The 25,603-nt window shown below is 40.1% G+C and overlaps 1 protein-coding gene across 5 annotated transcripts; it reads right to left on the reverse strand.

Annotated features, from left to right (window-relative positions):
• Window positions 1-24,562, reverse strand: LOC133506006 (nucleus accumbens-associated protein 1-like). 5 transcript variants are annotated; one of them, XM_061829667.1, is made up of 8 exons: window positions 24,216-24,562; window positions 15,605-15,755; window positions 13,339-13,581; window positions 11,319-11,519; window positions 10,386-10,830; window positions 9,107-9,392; window positions 8,191-8,288; window positions 1-8,107 (listed from the first exon to the last, which is right to left on the reverse strand). In XM_061829667.1, exons 1-8 carry the CDS (start codon window positions 24,320-24,322, stop codon window positions 7,785-7,787), a joined length of 1,854 nt encoding a protein of 617 aa, XP_061685651.1. In that variant the 5' UTR covers window positions 24,323-24,562; the 3' UTR covers window positions 1-7,784. The 5 variants fall into 5 exon arrangements, with proteins under 5 accessions (XP_061685651.1, XP_061685650.1, XP_061685653.1 ...); XM_061829666.1 differs by having other exon boundaries at window positions 10,386-10,833; window positions 24,216-24,561; XM_061829669.1 differs by lacking the exon at window positions 24,216-24,562 and adding an exon at window positions 23,867-24,192 and having other exon boundaries at window positions 10,386-10,833.
• Between the last annotated feature and the right edge of the window lie 1,041 nt (window positions 24,563-25,603).

The raw sequence follows: 25,603 nt of genomic DNA on the forward strand, positions 1-25,603 counted from the left end.
AAAGAAAAACTTTTTAAAAACTGCATTGTTGCACAAAGCCGAGTGCACATACATCCTGAGGATGCGACGGAGTGTGCGTGCTCCCGCTTCTTCAGAGGTTTTCGTGTACCTTACGTGTGAGTGAGTTTGTGTGTGATTTGTCTCTGGCGCGTGGGATCAAATTGGGATCCTCTGCCATTCTCAAGTTTGACCAGTTTGCTTAGTTTGTTTTAACATTCACCACATCGCCACCAGGAGGTCCCAACACAAGAAAAATCCACCCCATGTCATGAGAATTTCAAGTCAGATTGAAGACATTTTAAGGCCACTAAATTAATCCCTCATAGTGAGCGACAGCTGATATGATCACAATATTTACAAAATTTAGAAAATTGGGATCATTTGTCTCGAACAATTGTTGGTGGTCAAATTTGATTAAATTCTTTACAAAAATGGAATTGAAGGTCTTCATTTTAAGGAAACTTATTGAAAATGTTTGGACAATAATGCCAAAGTATTACAGTTACGTAATATGAACTGGTCTTTTACTCAATCTTTCAGTACACATCGAGATTTGAGTAAAGTCGAAAATTCAATCCCCCTACAAAGTCACAAGGAAATATAAAACTGTAAATTCCATTTATGTGAGCGCTGCAATAGAATAATTCCATCAAATCCTTGAGAAAGATTTCCGAAGGTAATACAGCTGTGTTATTAATAGAAGCTGTGGAATTTTTAGGACATTTTCAGGTTGGTTTAAGAAGCAATTGTTCTTTCCTCTAAAAGGTATTTCTATTCGAAAAGCTAATTGAAAACTTCAAGATCAGTGATCATGAAAATTAAAAGGGCTCAGGGCGGCATTGTAGAAATTTTCAGTCAGAATTTTAACCCCTCCAAAAGAAGGTCTCAAAGAATTTGGAAAATTCCAACCACCCTCCGAAATTTTACGAGAAAGTCATTATATTAAACAAGGTCATGACATTTTATATAGTCACGACAGTCGTCTTAAGAAATGCCCAAGTAATTTTCACACACCTGTTGAACTTGAAACTGAGCAAAGTAAATATTAATTGTCAAATAAATTTTTAGTATGTAGGATTTAGTAAAGGATGTTAGGCGTGCCCTTTGAATATTTTTTTTAAAGATCAGCGATGATCCAGTGAAAATAAAGAGATGATATTATTATGCTAATTATTTTTTTCCGTTAAAATTTACAATGTTGATTACTTGATATGGTATGACAAAAAAATAAAATACTCCAGACAAAAAAAAAAAAAAAAAAAAAATCAACACCGAATCGTCGCAAAAGCTAAATTAGGAAACATTTCTGAAGAAAACATAACAAAAGTGGCATTCTAAGACCAAATAACGGCCAGTTTGAAGATGATACATCACTTTTTAAGCATAAAGAAGACCTTCAATTTATAAAATTCTCATTTTAACTGACTGATCCGTTACGATCATTTTCAATCCAAGTCAGGATTGCCGACGTTTGCGGGGTGGATTTTTCCTTTGACATAAATTTCTCAAAGCTGCAAACAGGTCATTCGTACATTTTTTTCTCTCATACTACAATCAACAAAAGTCGTAATCTTACTTGAACATTGGGGAAAAACAAAATGTGGGGACTAACAAATCCATCTTGCTTTACAGTTCAGTCCTCGAGTTTTGAGTGTCCATTTTACAGTAAACATGTCATAAAAGAGGAAACAGCGTATCAAAGAGAGAATAAAAATATAAAAAGATAGAAAATAAAAAATAAACGTACAAAAAATACTCCCCCAAACCCTTGTCCTGGTACATCTTCCAAACCACAAACAGGAAGTGACAAAGTAATCATGCTCGGAAAGGTGCAAAGGGCGACATCTCGGACTCACCCAAAGGTGCTTTCTCAAAAGTTCAACAAATCCAAAATACTCCAAATTGTGCTCTTTCATCACTTTAGCGCCTCACTGTGGATGGGCGGACACAGACGGACGGACGGACGAAGGGATGGGCGGAGAATTTCGCTATATGGTCTTGGGGTGCTTTTTGGAGTTTGTTGGATTGCATTTGCGCTCTGCTTTTAAGGTGCGCGCATAAATACAGTGATCGAGACGTTTGGAAAATTAGTACAATCATACATCATATAACATTCAGGCAGCAGCGCCGCTTTCAAGTAAACTCACTTTGGATTCACTGATTAATTTTTGTTTTTGTGATTTTAAAAAATATATATATATTCTGACCTTTTAGTTTCCCCAAAATTCTGACTTTTCTTCTAGATACCAATGTCATATTTTAACAGAATAAAGTCAGAAAAGTGTTATTAAAAGAAAAACAAAAATGTCTGTCTATTCCTGGAGGGATATAAGAGACACATTTTAAGTCTTAAATACTACAAGAATATTCAGGAACAAAATTTGAAATTTTGTGAATGAACTAGTAAATTTGGAAAGATTAAGTCATATAAAAAGTCCCAATTTTATGGAATTAGTCAAAGTGGCAAGTCGTTAGAAAAAAAGTGTAAAATCTCACTCAACCCGTAGCGTTACAGATAAGTAAATTTTTCAAAGTTGTATCATACAATCAGGATGTTATTTGCAAAAATGAAGTCCTGAGTGAGAAAGCCTTTACATTAAAAGAATAAAGTCGAGGGGGGGGGCTCATAATCTACTGACAATAGAGCCGTAAATTTGAGTTATCAAATAAAATATATTTGCATTTTCCTTTGCATTATAAGTCATATTTTACAAAGTTTAAAAGTCATATCACGTGGTAAAAATGCCTTTTATGAGACAAAGCCGAAGATTAGAGGGGAAAAAAAGTAATAACGAGTTGGGGAAAAAGTGGAAAGGTCCGAGAAGAGGCTCAATTTAAAAGACATTCAAACGCCTCGCAATGGTCCGTCCGTCCGCTTTGTTAGAACCGCGATAGCTTTTAATAGCCCCAAAATAAACAAACACAAAAATAAAAATAAGACTTCCACCCTCTCCCAGCACAACAGTCATACAATGATGCAAAAATATGTGGTTCTCTTTCACTAAATTATGACACTACTAAAGCCCGTCTCGGCGACTACGTCGTGCATGTGTTAATTATGAGTAGGTAAGAACTGCCCGACAGCTACAACCGCAGATATATTTAAAAAAAAAAAAAAAAAGTAAAAATACGAAAAAGACTTGTCGTGAGATGTTTACACACAAAGATCTTCGGAATTCAAACTCAAACTACGGCCCAAGTCCCAAAAGTTTGACATCCAATTTTTGGTTCTTGCGGGTCAGGATAATCAAATAAACAAAACATCTCAAATTCTGCGCTAGTCGAGATGATGCTTAACAGGCCACTAATGCGACAATTACAACTACAACTTTTTGTTGTTTTGAATGTTAAAATGACAACCTAGTCATTCAAATCCCTTATATAATGTGAAAGCAAAAAAAGGCGTAAAACGTTGAGATTTATTTTTCTGTGTAAACTGACGCAGCCTTTAGCATTAGGCTAATTAGAAGAATGGTGACACCAGTTACTTCACATTTGATGGCAGTTTTCCGCCCGAGACTACGGTGAAAGCTGGGAAACTTACATGGGTTGACGCCTACCGCCCATTGGTAGCTTTGCCAATTTCCATGTGGAAAATGGTTAGAAACGTTTCGATTTTTGTATTTGTTAAAAATTATGTCTCCTATGGGGCAAATTTATCAGTCTGGCTCAGAAACATCCAGATTTTAAGGTATATGATCTGGACTGTGTGAAAATCACAGGTTCTCACACTAAACTCTGTTGTGCCAATTTTGCGGGCACTGTGAGCTAAAAAAAATAAATAAATAAAAAAATAAAAAAAAAAGTATAAATGTCAAAACAATTCACTACCATTTGACCATCTGCGTCACATGACCGCCCTCTTAACCTGCCATTTTTGATTGACAGTCATGGATTTCAAGCTCTATGTTGTGCCTTTCACGCAGAACCCAGATTCTCGGTTACAGCTGTGATGGGCCCATTTTGCAAGTCCTCCATGTGGGGAAAAAAAAAACAACTATCCAATTCCAATTGTTTGGGCTTTCAGACTCAAACACCAACACACTTAAAAATGGCATCATGTAAACAACATAGCCACTATTTTGCGCAGAACCCAGACCATCCATTATAACGCTGACACGTTGGTTTCTCAGAACCTCTGAGTGGTTTAGAGTTCTCTGGATTTAAATATCTTTTCTGGGTTCTCTGTGAAATGCAGAGCTCAAACTGTCTAATAAAGCACTGATGAATCAAATACTAACGTGATAAACTTTGCGTTTTAAAATGTCTCAGTTTTCAGACTCTCCAATACAACCATGGTTAAAAACAGCACTAAGTAACCAACTTTAGTCTTCCATTTTGGCTCAAAAACACCTGAACTTGAAGCTCTTTGCCGTGTTCAGTATTAAAGCCAGAACCCAAATTATCCACGCGCCAATATTGCAGGATCTCTGTGGCAAGAAGTGTCCAAACATCCAGGTTTTTAAAGAAAGTTCCAATTCCACCTTCCATAAAGCCATTAACAACATATCAACTGGATTTAGTGTGTGAACCTCCACCACAGAACCTAGATTGTGTGTTATGGCTCCAGTGTGGCATTTTTTTAGGATCTTTGTGAAAATCTGTCCAAAACTGAACATTTTTTAATGCTTCCATTTTCAGTGTCGGTCACATTTAAAAACCGTATCACATTCCGTCCCTTTAATCTGCCAATTTGGCTCAGAATCATCTGATTTGAAAAATGGTTTTCGTTACAGCACTGATGCAGCAATTTTTGGAGGATCTGTCTGGAAATCAGTTTCTCCAGATATTTCAATTTCAGCCAGCGTTAGACCGTGAGTCTTAAAAACGAAGTGTAATTTTTGCATCACACTGCCATTCTAGCTCAGAAACATCTAACTTCTAACATTATTCGTGTCACCTATTTTTTAGATGCCGATCTTAGAATGTTTGCTTCCAGAATCAGCAAGATTGTTCAGGAACCTTGGGCTTCATCGTCATCATCATCATCATCATCATCATGATTGCAGTGCTTTAAACAGACAAGAAGCGCCCTTATGCTCAGCTTTTTAGTGCAATTCCAACATTAGCGCACGCTTAAGTTTTGTCATTAGTCAATCTCTCAGAGCGCCCGTTTAAAAATAAGAGGGGGGAATGACTGCAGAGGTTACGTAAACAAACACACAAGTGTTTTACATTGGAGACTCTTCCTCTTCCCATCTCTTTTGTCTGGATTGTGACTGCCGCAGTGCCTCTTCGTCTGTCCTGGGAGATTCTTTAATACACACACCCCTCCTCCTCTTGCTCCTTATTTTCCTCCTCCCTTCCTTTAAGTCTGGCATGATTAGAATACGCTCGGTTCAACAGTCTGGTCAATATCGTGCTTCTGATTGGTCCCCAGCCACTAAGGGGAAAAAGGAGGGGGTAATACAGAGGCCCTCCTCATCATTTTTTGGGGGTCTTTTTTCTTAGAGAAAAGGTGTGGTAAAAGTGAGAAAGTTGGATTGAGAAAATGAGGTCCCGAAGTTCAATTTAAACAGAATACGACACCTTGTTTGACATTCAAATGAATATAAACATGATTTTGGCGCATAAGATGTTTGTGCGTAAGTGTGTGTGAAAGGCAGACAAAAACAAACACGCCACCCACGCAGCATGTGTAATAGGCAGCCACACACACTCACACGCATACAGTAAGTATATGGAGTGTGTAGATGGCACTCTGGCTGACACACGCAACATAAAAGGAGACGGGGGAGTGTGTGAGACGATGCATTAAAATGCGTGCACATATTTGGCAGTCATAATAAGGATTGTGTTTGGGAGGCGGTCTTCTAAGTCTTCCTTGCCTGTCGACAATGGCCAATATTTAAGATGGTGCATTTTAATCAGCGTACCAGAATTAATGTGCAATTCCCCCCCCCCCCCAACCCTCCCCCGAAATGTACCAGGTTGGGAAGGGAATAGTCAACTTCCCGCTCAGGTTCTCATCCAATAAAGCTACTTTTATAAAAAGAAAAACATTAAAAATACAACAAAAGAACAGAAAATGAACACTTTTGCATTAAAATAACACTGGCCTCTTATCATAGATATAAAACACTGGTGTCGATTGGACGGCGCGTTAAGAGTTTAACTTAGATCCTGGTTTGACACGAGACACTTCTTTTTCCCACAAAACACTGAAAATAACTACTCCTACGCTCTCGAACGCAACGCTCAGTTGAAAGAAAGGTGCTCAATTTTAGGTCAATGTTTAGAATGTTCAAAGGTTTAGTGGAAAACGGTGTGTGATCAGAATCAAAACACTACCTAAACGAAAGCGGGCATGTTTGGAGGTTCAGTGTCTAATTTTGTTATTACTGTATAACAACATTATAGTAGTTAAGAAAAAAAAAATCCTTTACATCTTAGGGCACTTGGCCGTTTCACACCGGCCATCAAAGGCAGCCTTTTCCCAGGTCACCCAACTGTGCGAAAAGGGGGTGCTGGAAGTCGACAGGCAAATTCACCGGCTTCCGACATCATAGTCAAGGCGGCAATACCGCCTGCGTATAAGATGACAAGAGAGCCAACCCAAAGTTTCATGTCAGACATTCACTGCTTTTGATGATGTCACATCAAAAGAAGTAATGAAATGGCCAACAAATCGACGCCCTACTGACATGTCAATTTTGCGTCAAAGGGGCTAAACGGGAATTTCAACCCAGAAAATGCATGAACACATCGTTTGACCTACTTTGAATTTTGCCAACAATTAAGCCTCCTTCTCATAGCAACACTACACAAAAACCCTGCTGCAATTTTATCAAAATAATGTAAAAAAATTATGTCTGATACGTTTTTTTCAAGACCGATACTGACACCAGTATGAGTATTCACCGAAACACAGTACCAGTGCCACTCGCACTTTTGGTTCATAAATTAACAAATTTAGATACAGTAAGTGTCAACAAATGTCTTTCTTTCTTTGCAACATACATGATGATTCGCTGATGTGTCACATGATTTCAAATTATTTTTTTTGTCTTTCGTATCGTTGGTTGGTCTCAGTCGCCTTCACCACCACTTTGAAATTAAGACTGTATTGGCCCAATACCAATGCCTGGTATCAGTATTCACCTATTCATGGGGTTGGGGGATGACACATAAAATCTGTAAAGAAAGGTAAACTCAAATTGTTCTTTGGGGCAAACCCTCCATAAATAAGTACATTCAGTATGACTTCAATGGGGAGGAATACGGGATTCATTGCGGCAGGAGAAGAACCATAAAAGTGTTGCCATACCTTCGCTGATCTGAGTGGATGGCAGAGGCAAATAAATGCCAGATTGACGTTTATGCACATGAAAGGGGTATTCCCCCCGAAACTGGTTTCCTAACGCATCGTTAGCTACTTTGGATTCTAACCACTTTATAAGACAATTTCGCGTGTCACCAATGCCCATAAATCCTGCCATAATTTTTGTCGTAATAACACGTAAAAAAATGTACAAATTGAATGGAAAAGTAAAACTCGAGTGGTTCTTTGGGGCCAACCCTTCACGAAACGCACGTACATTCAAATGTATGAAGGGAGAGGGTAATACGGGATTGATTTTGCCGCAATGACGCTACATGCAGACGAGAAGCTCACTTCCTGTCCCGGGTATTATGGTACATGCTCTGTTTTGTGGGCTGGCAAGAGAGCAGCAGCAAGCAGAAGGAAGTGATGCTAAAAAGGAAGAAAAACACTGGATGCGGCAACAAAGTGGCCGCATCCCCTCCTGCCATCTGTCCAAACATCCGTCTGTCCATTCACTCACTCAAAACAAAGTGCTACCGTCTCCTCCTCCTCCTCCTCCTCCGCCGTCCTGGAGGCCGTCGGTGGGTGTCGCCCCTCCCTCATTACCCCCGGTTGGCACCTCCAGGGAGGCGGCGTCAAAGCCCTGCTCACCACCTAGCCCGTCACCCTCTATCTTGACATTGTCAGCCAAGAAGGTAGAGTAGGCGTCGCTGTCTGCCATCAGGAGTTTGAGTTTGGGGATCCAGCTCTTCCGGACCACGCGGCGGGCATTGGTGCACATGTCGGCGGCGATAGCGTTCATCTCGCTCTCCCGGAAGCTGGGCGCAAAGTTCTGGCAGTAGACTGACAGAGAGGATGAAGAAGAAGAAGATGATGAAGAAGATCTTTCAGAGATACGTTATGATACCACATGCTGAACGTCTCACATTTGACGGCATGCAGCACTCTGTTGTCCAGCGGCTTGCGACTCGGGTCATTGGTGGACGAGCGGATTCCGGTGCCACAGCTGTTAGCCAGGGTGCTCCTACATGCAGAGAATTGTCACTTTCATGTTCAAAATTCTCAAACAGTTTCAATGAAAATATTCAAATGATGTCTATGTCATTTTTTTGCCTATAGGTGTTCATTTTTTTAGAAAAATTAAACTTTTAGTTTACTTTTCAATTTTTAACTGTATTTAGTGTAAATAGCATTTAAAGTCTTAATATATAATTCTGAATACAAAATGTCCTAAAGTACATATTAAAAACGTTCATCTCTCATTTGATTTAAATAAGAAATTAAACTACTTTCAAATTTAAAATCTATTTACAAGCAATGCAAGTCAAATAATTTAAGAAAATAAAATGAAAATGTAAATACATTTAATATAAGTTTAATTCCAGTTTTAATATTAACCTGAAAACGTTGCATTCTCTCTCTCTCTGTACCACGAGTTTGTTGGAACCCAGCCCATTTTACTTCACCCAATGGTAGCGCACAAAGAGACAACTGTTCACACCATATTTGCAAGTATGGGCGAATTTGAGTTTTCAGTTGTGAAATTTTTGCAAATATGGGATTACAAAATTTAATAAGATGACAAAAAGTAAATTAAAGGATTTAGTATTACTTATTAAACTTTCTTAGGGAAAAGAACAGAGTTGATGACATGTTGCTGAGACAGGCATCACCATCGCCACTTGCTACATTGGGGGTTAACAATTTGAAATCAGACTGAACTGAATTGTGCCATTTGGTGGAAATGTGGGTTTTTGTGACAACAAAAGTTTTCTTTTTCTTTAATTTCTGTCCCAAAAAATCCAATTGAAGGAAGTTTAAGTTCAAGCCCCTGTCACTTACCTGTCAAAGAAGGCGGCCAGCAGCCGCCTGAGCAGAACCTTGTGCCGCGTGCCGGCGCTGACATGGCAGTTCATGAGCTGCGCCCGCGAGATGAAGACAGAGGTTCCGCTCACCAGCTCCAGCTTCTCGGCTGGGTCACCCTCCTCGTAGAGCTTGGGGTGGCAGCGGTTGCCGATCTGGCTGATCAGCTCCAATGGCAGCGACGCTAGCTCCTGCCGGGAGCGACCACCTCGGCGCCCTGAGTCCGGGGCCACATCCGGCAGTGCCTCCACTTTCTCACCGGGCACTGTGAGAGTAAAATAAGACATCAGTGTTGAAAAATAAAATTAAATGAGAAAAATCCAGGGTTCCTACACATTTGGGAAAAAAAAAACCCAATACTTTTTCCGAACCCGAAGTAGCAAACCTCAGGGGGGATGTCGCCAATAGTGAAAAACAAGTATTTGATGCCCTGCAAAAATCATAAAAATTGTTTCTTTTAATAATTTAATTTGCAAATACAGTAAATATATACAATATAATTTTCAATGAAACCTAAAACATTACCCCAAAAAATAAATGGTTTAAAGATAACTAGTAGTGCAATGACTCTAGCATGTATGTTACAATGGCTGACGTAAAAAGATCTTACAAGATCTTTGAAAAAACTTTTTTTACAAACTATAATGAAAAAATAAATAAAATTGATCAAGCAACGGTTCATAACTCGAGATATTTGGGACACGCTTGAAGGGGAACTAAAACATGGATGTCAAAACTTCCTGTTATATTGTAAATGCACACATCTCTATCTGATGCTGTTTACTTAAATGTGTAACGCATTATAAAAAATATTTATAACACACCAAAAGAGAGAATGTCGTGTATGCATGCCCCTCCTCACAACGAAAGGCAGGAAGTCACATCACAGTTAATGTAGCTACTCGCTTGTTGCCTTACATTTGAGCACGTCAAGGTTGTTAAAAATGGATTGGTAGGAACTGCTTCTGTCAGGAGAAAATTATGAATTTATCTGTCCATTTGATTCTTATTCCACAAATATCAATATTTTTTATTACATTAATTATATATCAATATTTGTATATCAATATTAATCAGAATAGCGTGTTTAGATTAGTTAGACAACATATTGCCTTGAAATGTGTGAGTTTCTGTCCCTTATAAGTCAAGGTACTGTTGGATTTTCAAACTTTGAGACCTGGAAAATTTTTCAAATTAAATTCCATACTTTTCCATACTTGCATAGGAACCCTGCCAAGCAGCGTGGTGCGTTTCTGACCTGTGGTGTTGGCATTGAGCATGCTGTACATGGTGTAAATGTTACAGATTTGCCTATACTGCTCTTCGGCGGTCTCGTCCGCCATCTCGTCCTCTTCCTCGTCGTCGTGGTAACTGATTGGCGAGTCGCTGGTATACAAACTGAGCGTGCCCGGACTCGTGCCTTCGGGGGTCCCGCTGTTATTACTACTATTGTTGTTGTTACTGCCGCTGTTATTGTTGCTGTTGGCGCTTCCCGACTGTAATGTAGGGGCGCCCCCTCGCCCAGAGGAATCCTGGGTAGCGACATTGGAGGGGAAGGAGCAGGAGGAGGAGGAGGACGTGGAAGTGTAGCGTGCTGCCTTTCTTTGGGTGCCACCACCGCTTGCAGAAGCACCCCCTCCGTTGCCACCCTCCCACAGTCGCTTGGCCACAGGGATACAGACCACAGAGTAGGGAAAGCCCTCCTGCTGAAGACGAAGGAAATTATTTTTTTCATTTAAATACATCTTTCTTTTGAAAAAGTCACACTTCAGTCACACCGTGGCAGTAATTATGCATTACAAAGTTCCAGTGTGATTTTTAAACAGTGTCTCACTGCATGTGAAACATTACCTCCAAAAAGAAAGTAAATTCACAAAATGGCAACTTTATCTGGATATGCACCAATTACAAGCACAAGTTACACTCCAGTTCTGATGGTAATCATGCATTACAAAGTGTGTACCAACTTTGGAGGGTACAGTTACTTTTATTGTGTATGTTTTCAGCACAGTTCGATCTAATTGACCTGGTGCATCACTGCTTACACTTGGCCCAAATACAATTGGACATTCGCATCAAACAATGAAGTTTAATTTCCCGAACTGCACTTACAACTTGACCTGAACCTAAGTAATATTTAATTTAAACCCACAGAGAAAGAAAAAGGGCCTAGAAAAAAGGCAGCGTTCACCTGTTGAGACTGAGGCGTGGTGGCCGTCTGCTCTGTCTTCACCTTGGACGTCAGCGGTAGCGGTGTCAAACAAGCCGCAGGTCTGGCAGCTGTGCCGGCAACCGGGGTGCCGCCCGCCCCTCCCACCGTCTGAGTGACAGGACTCTGAGGCTCCGTCTCCTCAGTGTGGAGGCTCTGGGAGTCGCAGCTGGGGGATGAGACCTGAGACGCAAAACGACTCACATATGATGGTGTACCTTGTTTGTCATCAGGGACAAAGTATAATTTGATTAACTAGGAAAAAGATTTCAGGACATTTACAATGAAAAAAACTGCAAAGATGTAGATCCGCCAATAAATTCCACAGAAAAAAAATGATGAATGCGGAGCTCTTTTCTTTGTAGGAAATTGGTCTCAAAAATTACATTTCAACTCAAAAATTAAAAATATTAAAGTTAGTATAAAAACCAGACTTTACACCAATTTGATTAGCCTGATCGGATAGTCCGATGATTGCCATTTTTTGCTGATCGGCCGATTGGTTTTGATGTCATATTACTCCGATCCGGTCAATGACGTGATTGATTTGCTCCAAAAAAAGACACTGACTGCGTTGCCATCATGCACAGTATATCTGAATCCAAAAGCTATCTTATTTTACAAGATTAGCATTTATATAGTTTTTTTTAATGTCTTTTGACACAGTATTGTAAATATCTGACAGCCAATAGTTATTTAAAAATATAAAAACTATGTCCGCAGCATGGGCGAGAGCAGGCAGCTGAGAGAGACAACACATAACATGCAGATCAAACTACAAGACAAATTTGCTAGTTCATGATTGTATTATGTCAGACTAGTGCAATAAAATATTCTGACAGCACCGCATCCATTTTTTTATGATTATTGGGTTTTATCTATTTTACTCAAATGCAACCGGATACACGCAACAGTGGGGGTGAGAACAAAAGTGCATTGTGCAGACTATATTATAATTTAATATGATACAACTACACTTTTGAAAATAATTCAAAATAATATTACCGCAATTTCTTGTGTATAATGCACACGCATCTAAATAAATATGCAGCCCCAAAGTTGACCTAACAATTATGGAAAACTCTTCTACCCATGTATAATGCATTTTTACAATGTATGATTTTGCTTCTACCCATATGATCTAAATGAAGAATTATCTGGATTTTGTTCTTTTTTTTTCAAATAATTACTGTTAAGCACTTTATATGAACACATAATACTTTATTTGCTGTTATTTTAAAATTTGCAGCCTTTCTTTTCCTTAGTAAATGAGAAAACACAGTTGTGCTCATATGTTTGATTAACCCGGCAAAATTTGTAAGATAGTTACAATTCTTCAAAGAAAAAGTGCCAAGCAAAACACATTTATTTAAATGGGATTTAAATTAAATGGTCAAGAATTTCAGAAAAGCATTATCACAGAACAAGACATAACCACAAAGAAATTGATGACAGTTGTTGTTCAGTCATCGATTGTATTTAAAATTATTAATATTTCACAAACACTGCCGGGGTATGTAAATTTATGACTACAACTTTACATAAGCAGTCAAACGTAGCCCTATCATATTGGAATGAAAGTGTAGGCTACACTTTTTTTTTTATAATTACTAGGTGGCAGTGACAAATTTAAATTAACATGCTTCTTCAAAACCACTAGATGGAGGCATACATTTAAAAATGTGAAAGTCTTTTTCATTTTCCCTCATACCCGTGTATAATACGCACCACAGACTTTCGACATTTTGGGGTAGAGAAAATTCCCATTATACATGAGAAATCACAGTATTCGTACTTAGGTACCATTCTTTCATTATACAATTTAATTTAACGCTTAGTTTAATATATATATATATATATATATATATTTTTTTTTTTTTTGGTAATATTCTTATAGCCCAATCCCAAACTGCCAGAAAACTTGGGAGGGTTGGAAGATCTTCTCTAAGTTAGATGCACTACTGAAACTAAGTCAGTCTAATCTATTCTCTGGCTAGGGTACCTTGAGGAAAAACTCTGTGCCCTTCTCCATGATCTGCTGGATCTGCAGGAATCCTGCAGTATACATGAGCAGGAACTGGTCCCCCACATTCATGCTGAGGCGGCCTGTATAGCAAAAGGCCAGAATCTGCTGGAAGCTCTGTGGCTGCACGGCGGCCGGTAGCTCCACCACCGAGCTCTTGCCGCCCGCGTTGAACAGGTCGCGGAAGTACGATGAGCTTGCCGCCAGCACTGCACGGTGGGCCTGACAGCGGGGAAAAACGGATGTAATTTAGTTAACAGTCCCCTGCTGGAAGTTTTGGAGGGGAAAAAAAAAAAAAAAAAACCAAACAACAACAATCTGCCCCGGATCTAGTTTTGCTAATTGAAATTAAATTGGGTGGACAAGTTCGTCACAACAAAACAAGAAAATGTTTCAAGGACCCATGCTTGAAATTGAACAAGAATTCAGCCATTTTAGTTTGAAGCCTCCAGTTGATGATTTCACTGGATCCTGTGCTGACTCAAGACACCAAGTGCAGTATGAAGTCTCAAAATAGCAATAGAATTAGCTTTCCAAAGGGCAACTTTGACAACTTATCAATTATCTAATCAACAGACAATAATCGCTTATGCATGTACAACCATTGTTTTACTTAAAATTGTATAAATAGTCTGATTTCAGCATCTCAATGGTAAATGTTCCCCCAATGTTTGTCAATCTCCATGAAACCAGACTATCAAAATTGTATCGTGTGGTGCATCTGGCACAACTCCATAAGTCTGTGCTGGGTAATTTTTTTTTTTTTTCTTTCATACATTTTTTGTACCACAAAAATAAACCAATGGCTGTTTTTTGCAAGTTACGTTTCATTATTTCAGTGAGCACACTAAGTTGATTTTGTTTTGTTGTTCTATTTATTTGTCAAGTCTAATGGGAATCAAATTGCCCCTAAGGGTTAATTAAGACATGTTCAAACTATTTATTAAACATCTATAGACATAGGAGGCGGTAGAGTGTGCGGACAATATGCTGCCACTGGAAAACATTTAAAATGGCTCCGACTGCAGCGCTCCAGTTTCTTATCTCAACAATTGACTGGCGCGGCAATCACTGAGGGACTAATTAAGCCTGACTGTACATCGTCAAAAAACGATTTGGTCGAGTGAACTCACGGAAAATGAGCTTGCGGACTCTGCAGCAGGCGCGCGTTTCTCACTGAGTTTACACTACAAAGGCCAACGTGTTGAAAAAGAATAATAATTGTGCATTTCCTTAACAATGACACCCTTTTCACGACTAATAATATTGCACTTAAGTATATTATTTCATTTCTCAATTTGTTAAAAAATAAATTTACGTAAGATTTTTCAAGTTCAGTTGATAGCATGTTTTCCTAATATTTCCAACCGTTAAACAATGATCCATCATTTGGAGGGGGGAAAAAAACGCTAAGTATCTCATTTGGAACATTTTTATTTATCTAATTTCTCTTCTTTTTAAGTTTTAGAACAACTGTTTTCAAAATTTTACTTTTTAATACAGTATGTTCTTTCTAATAATGTTGCCGTATTTTCATTTAATTTTCTAATATCCATCCATCCAGGCATTTTCTTAACTGCTTATCCTCACAAGGGTTGCAGGGAGTGCTGGAGCCTATCCCAGCTGTCAATGGGCAGAAGGCGGTGTATACCCTGAACTGGTTGCCAGCCAATCGCACGGCACATACAGACAGACAACAGTCACACTCACAATCACACCTCGGGCAATTTAGAGTGTCCAATTAATTTTCTATGTTTTTGGGATGTGGTAGGAAACCGGAGTGCCCAGAGAAAACCCACGCAGGGACGTGAAGAAGATGCAAACTCCACACACGGGGCCGGGATTGAACCCGGGACCTCAAAACTGTGAGGCCAACACTTTCCAGCTGATCAACCATGCCGCCGTTGTCTACTATAGTATAATTTGGGGTATTTTCAAATCATATCTTCGAAAATATGTAAAGTCGGGTCACTCGTATCTCATGGAACCACTGTAAACTGGAGGTTGTTTTTTTTTGCTATGAATATAGTTAATTTGAGTTCAGTGTTGCAATGCTTCCACTACATCTGTCAGCATTATTTAATATTCTTATGCAGACACACAAAACCTCCAAATACACACATTCTCGATAAACTCAGTCATGATACTCCAATGACATTTTCACATTTCGACCAGTAACTGCAGAAACAGAGACACAACATTTAAGTGGATAAAAGGTGTTTGTGGCTTGAATAAAAAGTCAGACCTTGAAGGCGTGTCCCTTGACCACCACGGAGACATCACAGTAGAGGCCCTGCAGACGCTGCTCATTCAGACATTCCAGGACGTTGTTGCCAAAGTTGGGGATCGCCATCTGTAGCGTCTGAGCCATAACGCTGTGCCCAGCACCACAGGGTCTGAGGGGGGGAAAAAATTAACAAAAAGAAAAGAAAAACACACAATGAAATTTGAGACCGTATTTCAAAATCACCCCAAGCACAGTGAAATTCCAGCGTCTGGTTTCTTTTCTCTCCATGCATCACATCTACAGTGAAATTGTGAGGGATTTTGATGCTTTTCTGGCCCACTTGTTCTTTTTCCCACCGCTCGGTCAAAGCAGAGTCGCTTACATAACTAGTCTATTTTCCTACGTCATAACAACCCGTGATCAAAAAGTGGACCAACAGTCGACTTGACATTAAATAATGCGTCTTTAATAATAGATTCTGTTTAAGAGTGACTCACTATCGTCTGCGTGGATTCTTTGTTTTGGTTCCAAGTGCAAAAGATGTGATTACCGGTATTAAAAGTGGGAAGTTTTAAAATAACCGCAGTAGGGATGAGACAGCATATGATAGAGTTCTGTGGAGGCAGTCTGGGTGATTACAAAAGTTTTTAAAGACATTCTTCTCATTTACTTTTGCATTTGTCATCTAATATTTCTGAATTTTTGTCCAACATTTTTATCTAACATTCATGTATTTTAAGACTGAGAATGCGGTTTGGTATTGTCTTGCTGAAATAAGCAGGTGCGTACATGAAAAAGGCATTGCCTGGATAGCGGCATATGTTCCTCCAAAACATCTGTGTACCTTTCAACATTAATGGTGCCTTCCCAGATCTCTAAGTTAAGTTCTTGGACCCCTCCTGTTCAGCCTGGATATGCTACCCTTGGTCAAACTCTTCAAAACTTACATTTTGACTAGCATAACCATGTAAATGACAATTGTATAGTCTTGATAATAATTTACGTGTTTATTTCATAAACGTTGTTAACTAAAAAAGCCTGCTCCAAAACAACCAGTATTCACCCGGAAAGAGGAAATGCAAGTTAACCGTACTGAGCATGTTCAGGGCTGCTTCACGTACTGCAAGGGCATTTACGTCGAAAGTCATCAACATCATGAGCTATGTCAAAGGAAATTCAGTTACACCAGGGGTGCTCATTGCGTCAATCGCGAGGCAGTGTGACAGTGTGCCCCCCCCACCCAAAAAAATAACGTTAGACTATCATCCACCTCGTCGCTTCATTCAGGTGTGGCCAATACGTCGAGCGCATGCAAATAAAGGCGCGTTCTGGCAAGCCGGCCTCCTATTTACGGCAGTCTCGCGATGCGTGACCCCCCCCAACAAAACATCACAATTGGCGACAGGAATGTTTGTTACAATGTATCGCTAGCTTGTTGCCACGAACGTCTAATATGTTGAACTAAACTTTCAGCATTTTCAAAACATTGTGGGTATAGACCGTTCATGTTTATTCCTTGACAGGCCAGTGCATTTAACTTTTCTTCAGATAAAGTTTGTCAGATCAAGAATTTTTATTGATGAAAATTTTTAAATGCCGTTTTATATCATGTTCTACTAATATCAGTGGAAATTGGAAATGATCATTTCTGAGTTTGAAATTTTAGTTTTGTATTTTTGTTATGCATTTGTTTATTTTTTTCTAATTTACAGTTATGTTATATTAATCCAGTAAGTTATTTTAAGGCCATCTCTAATCACACCCGCAACTCTATCTGCGAGCATGACTGACCACACCCGTACATTTTTCAAATGTCAGTGACTGCCTAAACCACAACAAAACTGAGATAATTATTTTGGGAAATAAAGAAAAGAGGACTGCTTTCAGTAAATACTTGGACTCACAATCTTTAGAAAACAAAGACTAAGTCTAAAACCATGGCGTTCAGATAGATTTTGACTTGACTTTCAACAGTCATATCAAATCAATTACTAAGACTATCTTTTATACCATCTGAAGAACATATGCAGAGTGATGACTTGCATGTGTCAAGCAGACCAGAAGTTCATCCATACTTTTATCACAAGTAGACTTAACTATTGAATGGTCTTCTGACTGGACTCCCCAAAAAGAGCATTAAATAGATGCAGCTCATTCAGAATGCTGCAGCTCGAGTTCTGACCAGAACAAAGAGGTCAGCGCCTATAACTCCAATTCTAAAGTCTTTACAATGACTTAAAGTCAGCTTTAGAATACATTTTAAAGTTCTGCTAATGGTCTGTAAATAACTAAAATGTTTCGGTCCTGAATAAATGAACAAAATGCTTACAGAACCAAAACCCAGTAGGGCTCTGAAATCAACAGGTCAAATAGTGGCACACAGAGTCCAAAGCAAATATGGTCGAGCAGCATTTAGCTATTATGCTCCACACAATTGCCAACAGAGTATGAATGTTTTTAAATCCAAGTTATAAACTTTTTTTTCTCATGCTTTTTAAGAGTATCCCCATTTTTAAACATTTCTCAGACGGTAAGCTGTTTTAATTGCCCTTTTCTTTTTTATAATATTTTTCTGCGTTTTAAATGCGTTTTCTTTGCATTTCAACGCTTATAATAATGAAAAGTACATTGAGTTACATTATATATGAAATTTGCTATACAAATAAATTTGCTTTGCTAAAAACAAAGTAGCAGTTTGAACATTAAATATTTTATCTTTGCAGTGTAATAAATTAAATATACAGGTTGAACGGATTTCCAAATCATTGTATTCTGTTTTTATTTTTTTGTTTCACACAACATCCCAACTTCATTGGGATTGGCGTTCTATTTTCTTCCTTAATTTTTGTGCTTTTAAGTAAGAAACGAGTTGGCAAACAAAGTCATGTCAGCCCAAAGTGTGAATGTTTTTAAATCCAGGTTAAAAACTCTGCATTTTTGAGTATAGTATTTACATTTTTAAATATTTCTTGCACTGTACAGTATTTGAATTGTACTATTTTGTTTTTTCCTCTGTTTAAATGTATATTTCTTTGTTTTTAAATGTTTTTAAACGTGCAAAACATTAAGTTAACCTGTGTATGAAATGCGCTATATAAATAAATTTGCTCTGCTTTTGCTTTTATCATATGTATTAATCCCAATAAAGAATGCATAATTTTATGATACTTTAGTTACAAAAATTGTGACAATAATTTGTATCTACTATTCTTTTCAAATAATGAATTATCATAAGTCATCAAACACCAAATAGTATGATTTTCTCTGTATACTACAGAATAGAAAGCCATTGTCACTGTATGGTATAAGTGTGGAAATAGCGAAAGCTTGGGAAAAATACACATACTGTAAAAAAAGTAAACATACACTGGAAGTAATATGGCGGCATGATGGCTCAGCTGGTAACGCGTTGGCCTCACCGTTCTGAGGTTCAATCCCGGCCCCGCCTGTGTGGTGTTTATATGTTCCCCCCGTACCTGTGTGGGTTTTCTCCGGGCACTCCGGTGTCCTCCCACATCCCAAAAACATGCAACAGTAATTGGACATTCTAAATTGCCCCTAGGTGTGATTGTGAATGCGGCTGTTTGTCTTGATGTGCCCTACGATTGGTTGGCACCCAGTTCAGGGTGTACCCTGCTTCCTAACCGGTGACACCTGGAATAGGCTCCGGCACTCCTGCAACCCTTGTGAGGATAAGCGGCTAAGACAATGGATGGATGGTAGTAAAATCTAACATTGACTGATCATGTATTAACATTTAGGCACGCATTTTAAATATAGATTGCACACCTCTATTTCCAAACACTTTGAACTCTTTAAAAATTTGACTGCAAAGCAACTGTGAACTAAAGGAGCGCTTTGGAGAGCTATTGGCACTTGCTCATCATTCATTAGTGTGCTTTGCTGTGGCTAACAACTTGTGATGGATGCACCGGTAGGAACGAGAGACCACACCACAAAGATTAAACATTCTCTATATTTATAGCTTGAGTGCCGCATTTTACAATGAAAGGACTTATTGCTATTTTTTACGGCACCAGACATTTTGCACATTTGTGATTTTTAATGGTAACATTTGGTGGGAGATTGCACGGTGAGGTCTTAACACTCACAATACTAGTACACAGACAATAAAGACAAATCATCTACACAGTAAAACCCATTTTAGTTCACTATTTACTGACATATTTGAGAAACTAACTGAACCAACAAAATTTAGGGGAAAACAGTCAGTTGCAGCATTTTATGCAGAGCATTTTATTACTTTTCACATAGACAAACATTTTGAAAACGAAAGTGGTATCTTGTGCAATTTCACCAATATTTTTTGTTCACATAAAATTTCTCATCCAATATCACTACTTAAATCCTGACAATTTATGACCATAGAAGAGATCTATTCTACTTTCATTATTTCAGCAACCACCTGCAATCCCAGTAAAGTGACATGACAAATGTTTTTAAGCAAGATATTTATGTAATTAAAACACGTGTTGGCTTCATGGAGAGTCTGAACTTTCAAACCACCAAAAACTTTGTGACTGCTACAAATGTCTATTAATGTCGCATCCATCCATTCATTTATCCATCAACTCTGCTGTTGCCTTCAGTGATGTTCTTAAATAACAAGTGCAAAAAACTACTCAAGTGTTACATTTTCCAACAGTCTGAATATCAGTTTTCACCTCGCAACCGTCATTTTTCCAAATGTCTTAAAATGCCACATCTACTGTATGTAATCAAGTCAGGTGCTGCCTTCAAGGACAGCCTGAATTCACAATTCCGCCCACAGCACTATCACATTGTGTGATTTTTTTTCAACGGCCCTAATATGTCTCATTATCTATGGACTAGATGTGCCTATGGTGTTCTCTCAGCTGTTGTCTTCAGGGACGACAGGAGCTGTCTCACCCTATGGGAGTATGGAACATGTTTCAAACTTGAGAGCATCTAACACAGTTATTTGTTGTACAGACATTGATGTGTATTGCAGAGTACTGAAAAATGAGCTCTCTTTGTTTACAAGACGCGTGCTCTTCTTTCCAAAACATAAATGTGTTGAGGTTGACCCGTGAAACGGATCCAAAAAAGCACAGCAAGTCATGAGTATCAACCATTTTGCACCACCAGTGACATTTTGCACTTTGAGTGCCCTCCAACGACAATTAAGTAGCAGGCACAGCTTCCAGGTGTAAATATGTGCAGCGGCATGAATAATAAGCAGATGGTTGCCAAGACGACAAGCCATTGTGCCTAATAAATTAAAGCCGAAGCATGCTGATAACACACAATGAGAAGTCAAGTCATGACAAAAGACGCATTTCCAAATGCGTGTGTGCGTGTGTGTGGGGGGGGAGATTATTGAGATGTCATCCGACGAAACCGGGCTCCAGGTCAGCAGGGGTCACCACAACATCCAGGAAACAAAAAGGGGAGTTAATTGGCGTCACTTGACCTTTAAACTGGGGGGGTCTTCTTGTGACCCATTAAACACTGACAGGCTAAGCATGTTCAAAAAAAAAAAAGAAAAACTTTCAAGGGACGACAGTCAACTGAACATGTTGAAGAATAGATTATCAATCTATCTGAGTCTTGTATAAAGAAATAGTGTGAAATGACAGCTTTGCTCTCAGAACTGAGTAATTGTTCAAATGTCTCGTCACAGCGGACAAGAACCGATCGCCACCGGAAACTGGGAATTGCCATGAATAATTGTCGCTCCCTTAAATTATTATAATCACCTTTATAAATAGTTCTAACCATAAACATAACACAAACTAATCCCACAACACTTCAATAGCATTTCAAAGGCTTACTAATAGGGATGCACCGACACCACTTGAACACTAGAACTTAAATTTGAGTCACCGCAGACACCGAATATTGATGCTTGATAATGCCACTGTCTTGCAATCATGATGTACAAGTCTTTGATTTCAAACAAAATTGAAAGCACTTTTGGATTAACAATTTGTCATTACTGACATTTTAAAATCCAACTGCATCTTGTCAAAGTCTTCCCACACATTTCACATCAGTTCTTTATGATAGAAGGAATGAAAAAGAACCAAGTCTGATGGATATAAAAGTAGGAATGTGGATGCCTGTTACACAGTGTTAACTACAAAATAGAGTAAAAACAAACTACAAGACTGCTTCTTGAGAATAACATAAATTAAAAAATTAAAATCTGTTAAGACAACCAGATCATGAAATCCGCAGCATTATATAGTCACTTTTGAAATTTTTTGTAGTATAAAAATAAGTGACACATATAGCAGAAGAAAGAAAAACAGAATTTTGGCATTTCATTGCTTCAGTCAAAGTATTAATTAATTTCAAGTCAGTGGGTTCAAAACCTAAGTGTAGTCACAAGCCATTGCTTTTCAAGACGGAGTCGAGTTGCAACTCTTGGAACATATTTGTCACGCGTGAGTCTAAAGTCATCAAATTCATGACTCGAGTCCAGGTCCTGCGTCTCAAGTCTTCACATCTGTCAGGAAGTATCTAAACCCACAGTTTTCCTCCCACAAACTTAATGACTGCTCCAAATATCCATAAATGTTATATTATCTCTGCATTTGGCTGGCAACTAGTTCAGGGTGTACACCGCCTCCTGGTCAATGACAGCTGGGATAGGCTCCAGCACTGCCGCGACCCTCATGAGGATAAGCGGCTCAGAAAATGGATGGATGCATTATATTATCTGATATCTATCCATCCATCCATTCATCCAACCATCCACAATTAACGACTGTCTGTTTGTGTCCAAACAAGTGATGCCTTCATTGACTGTGTGAAATCACATCGTTCCAAATCAATGCTTTCAGTTGCTTTCAGTAACAGTTCAAAACCATATCTGTCTCTAGATGTCATCCAAGGACACCTGAGCCATCTTACTGCTCTCTGCTCGTCCCCCCTGGGTGAGATTCAGTCGGGGTCACCCCAACATCCAGGAAACATAACGACTTAATTGCCAACACTTGACCTTTGAACTGGGGGGGCCCCTGTCACCCACTAAACAGCTGAACCTTGTCAAACGGTTAAAAAAAATACGCACGCCCACTCCCTCTAAATATTTCATGTACAGTACCACACAGACTGACTTTAGAGAACCTTATCAATTACTCTGCTTTGTTTCTTGTTTTAAAAGGGTGGCCTGTGTTAGCAAGTAGCGAGCTAAAGCTAAGGCTAACAACGCTGCCACCACACCTCCGCACACATTTCCCAAAGCTGCCGAAATTGGTCGCAGTGAACACAATGGAAATCCGTGGCTGTTCTTTTAAACCAACATTTCGAGGCGAGGTCTTCAGCCACCACCACCACAACCACCCCCCACCCCCGGCGACGGGGACTCAAGCATTGAAATGCGGCGACGCTCTCGCCTCTACCCCCCCCCCCCTCCGCCCACAGCGGAGCAAACTTAACCCCAAAATTCAGCCCGTTAAAAAGGAGAAATCGTCTCACTTGAGAGAGTCGAGCACAGCCGATGTCTCGCCCGAAGGAAGGGGCAGACCGACGATCCAGAGTGGAGGCAGCCACCAAGTAGCGGCAGAGCGCCGGAGGACAAGCGCGGGTGAAAAGAGCTCACGGTGCCCCGCCGTGTGCCAGCCGCCGGATTTGGGAGTCCTCCGCTGGCCCGGGCCGGCGGGAGGGAGCGCGAGAGCGGGAGGGGAGGGAAGACGGAAGAGGAGGGGGGCGGCGACGAGACACACAAAAAAAAAAACAAAAAAAACGAAGAGAGGGCCACACAGATCAAAGACGAGAAAGCTCCACCACTCCTTTAGGTCCGCATTGGTGCTCAGTCAAACGTTAAAGTGGGAAAATAGTCGAGAAAATGAAATATGGAGCGGCGACTTTAGCAGCTTTGTCGCGGTTCCCTCAACCGAAAGCGCCCACCGTGAAGCAGCATTGTGGACACCCTCCATTTTTTTTTTATATCGCTTACTTTAACGATTAAAAAAAATCACACACACACACTGACTCGCTTCGACCAACTGCCGTGTTCCGTTTCGGTGAAAGGTTATGTTGAACCGCGACATCAACAGGTCAACCCGGGACACAGACGGGCGAGTCCAACGGCATGGCGAGACAAGCGGTGGGGAAGAAAAGTACAAGGTGCCCCCGGTGGAAGGGAAATCACCAAACCTCACATTGGACATTGGAATAGCGTGTTTGTTAATGTTGTTTTAATGAAATTAAGTATAACTCCTACAGTAACCGAGTGGAAAGTTCGGGTATGTAGGATGAAGAGCGACGGAGTCGCGTGGAGCCACTCACCGCTAGGAAGGAGGCGGGGGGCGTGAGGGAGGTTGGTGGGCTAGTCCGCTGCGATGAGTCGCTCGGTGTTGAGAAAGTTTGCCCACTTTTCCTTCGCCCATCCCCCCAAACGGTAACTAGCTCAACTTCGTTTAGCCGTGTCAAACAATTAAAAGCATTGGCCTCTTTTTGAACCGTCACCTACCATCCAATTCTTCGTTCCCACCCCCCGCAAAAAAAAAAAAAAAAAAAAGAAAGCCCACCGGGGGAAAAAGAACATTGAGTTCCACGGGGCATCACACCGCGGCCTGACCGACACTCTCCCGGCGCTTGCCGGTCTGCGCAGGGCGGCGTGTAATAACTAACTCACCCCTTCGGCCGCTGGAAGTCGTTTGCGGAGGAGCAGCAGCGGGGCCTGGGAAGCTCGCTAATGGTAGTGGTGGTCTTCGTTCCCTCTGCTGCACCGCAGGCCGCCATTCATTACTGGGACTCGACGCAGCAGCATCATGAAGGCATGCACGTACACACGAGTGCTTGACAAGGGGGGATAAACGGGGTGGGGGTATTGCACAGTATGGGCAAAGCAGGCTTTGCTGCTTCCCATCTTGCAGACAGACTGCAGAATCATCGATTAGATTTGGGTGTTGGAGTTTCATATTGAGTATGAGCAAGAAGAGCTTTGGTGTTGAGTCAGGTGTTGCACTGACAGATCAATCAATTGATCGAGGGCACTGGTTCTCGAGTTTTTACCACTACCAATTCCTTCTTCTCCAAGTTCTACCGTCAATAAAACACAATAGAGCAGTAGACCTAAGTGTTCATCAAACACAAGAGTGGTTTTATTCCTCAAAAGTATATTAAAGACACGTTAACATGCACATTTTGAGTATTTTCTTACATGCTAGAGAACAAACCAGTAAATGAATCACAATTTATGTTTGTGCATTTTCTGCATTGTCATTTTCAAAAGGTCTGTTTTTTAATGAAGGGGTGAAAATGTAAAGGTTTTTAAAAATCTGTTTCATCAAATAATTGGGTAAAAAAAACAACTTATTCATAGATTTTTAAGACAATTTTTAATTTAATCTCTAAATAATTAATGGTAGTGGTGGTCTTTGTTCCCTCTGCTGCACCGCAGGCCGCCATCATAATGTACTAAAAGGAGGGGAGCCAGATGAGGTGGCTGGGGCATCTGATTCGGATGCCTCCCGGACGCCTCCCTGGTGAGGTGTTCCGGGCATGTTCCACCGGAAAGAGAACCCGAGGATGACCATGGACACACTGGAGAGACGATCTCTCTCGGCTGGCTTGGGAACGCCTCGGGATCCCTCCGGAAGAGCTGGAAGAAGTGGCTGGGGAAAGGGAAGTCTGGGTATCCCTGCTGAAGCTACTTCCCCCGCGACCCGACCCGGAAAAGCGGTAGATGATGGATGGATGTACTAAAAAGTGGAATACAACTGGGTGTAAGTGAACAGAAAGTGATTATTTTGTGTCCCGCTGGAGGAAGCCTGTGCACCACTCTTTGAGAACAACTGATCAAGGATATGTAAACTTTTGAGCACAACTGCCCTACATGCGAGTTTCAGTGTATGCAGAACTTACTTTTTTGTTTGTTTAGTTTCATCTGTAACGGGATTTTGGAATGCTGAAAACTATCATTTTACTATTTAGGTCCCATAGCCGATAGATCTCAAAATGCTCTTGTGCTTTCCACGTGTGCAACACACTCGCATCTTTCCTGAGGCAATGATGTGTTCC

Source organism: Syngnathoides biaculeatus, chromosome 9 (assembly GCF_019802595.1).
Source record: "Syngnathoides biaculeatus isolate LvHL_M chromosome 9, ASM1980259v1, whole genome shotgun sequence".
Lineage (NCBI taxonomy): Eukaryota > Metazoa > Chordata > Actinopteri > Syngnathiformes > Syngnathidae > Syngnathoides > Syngnathoides biaculeatus.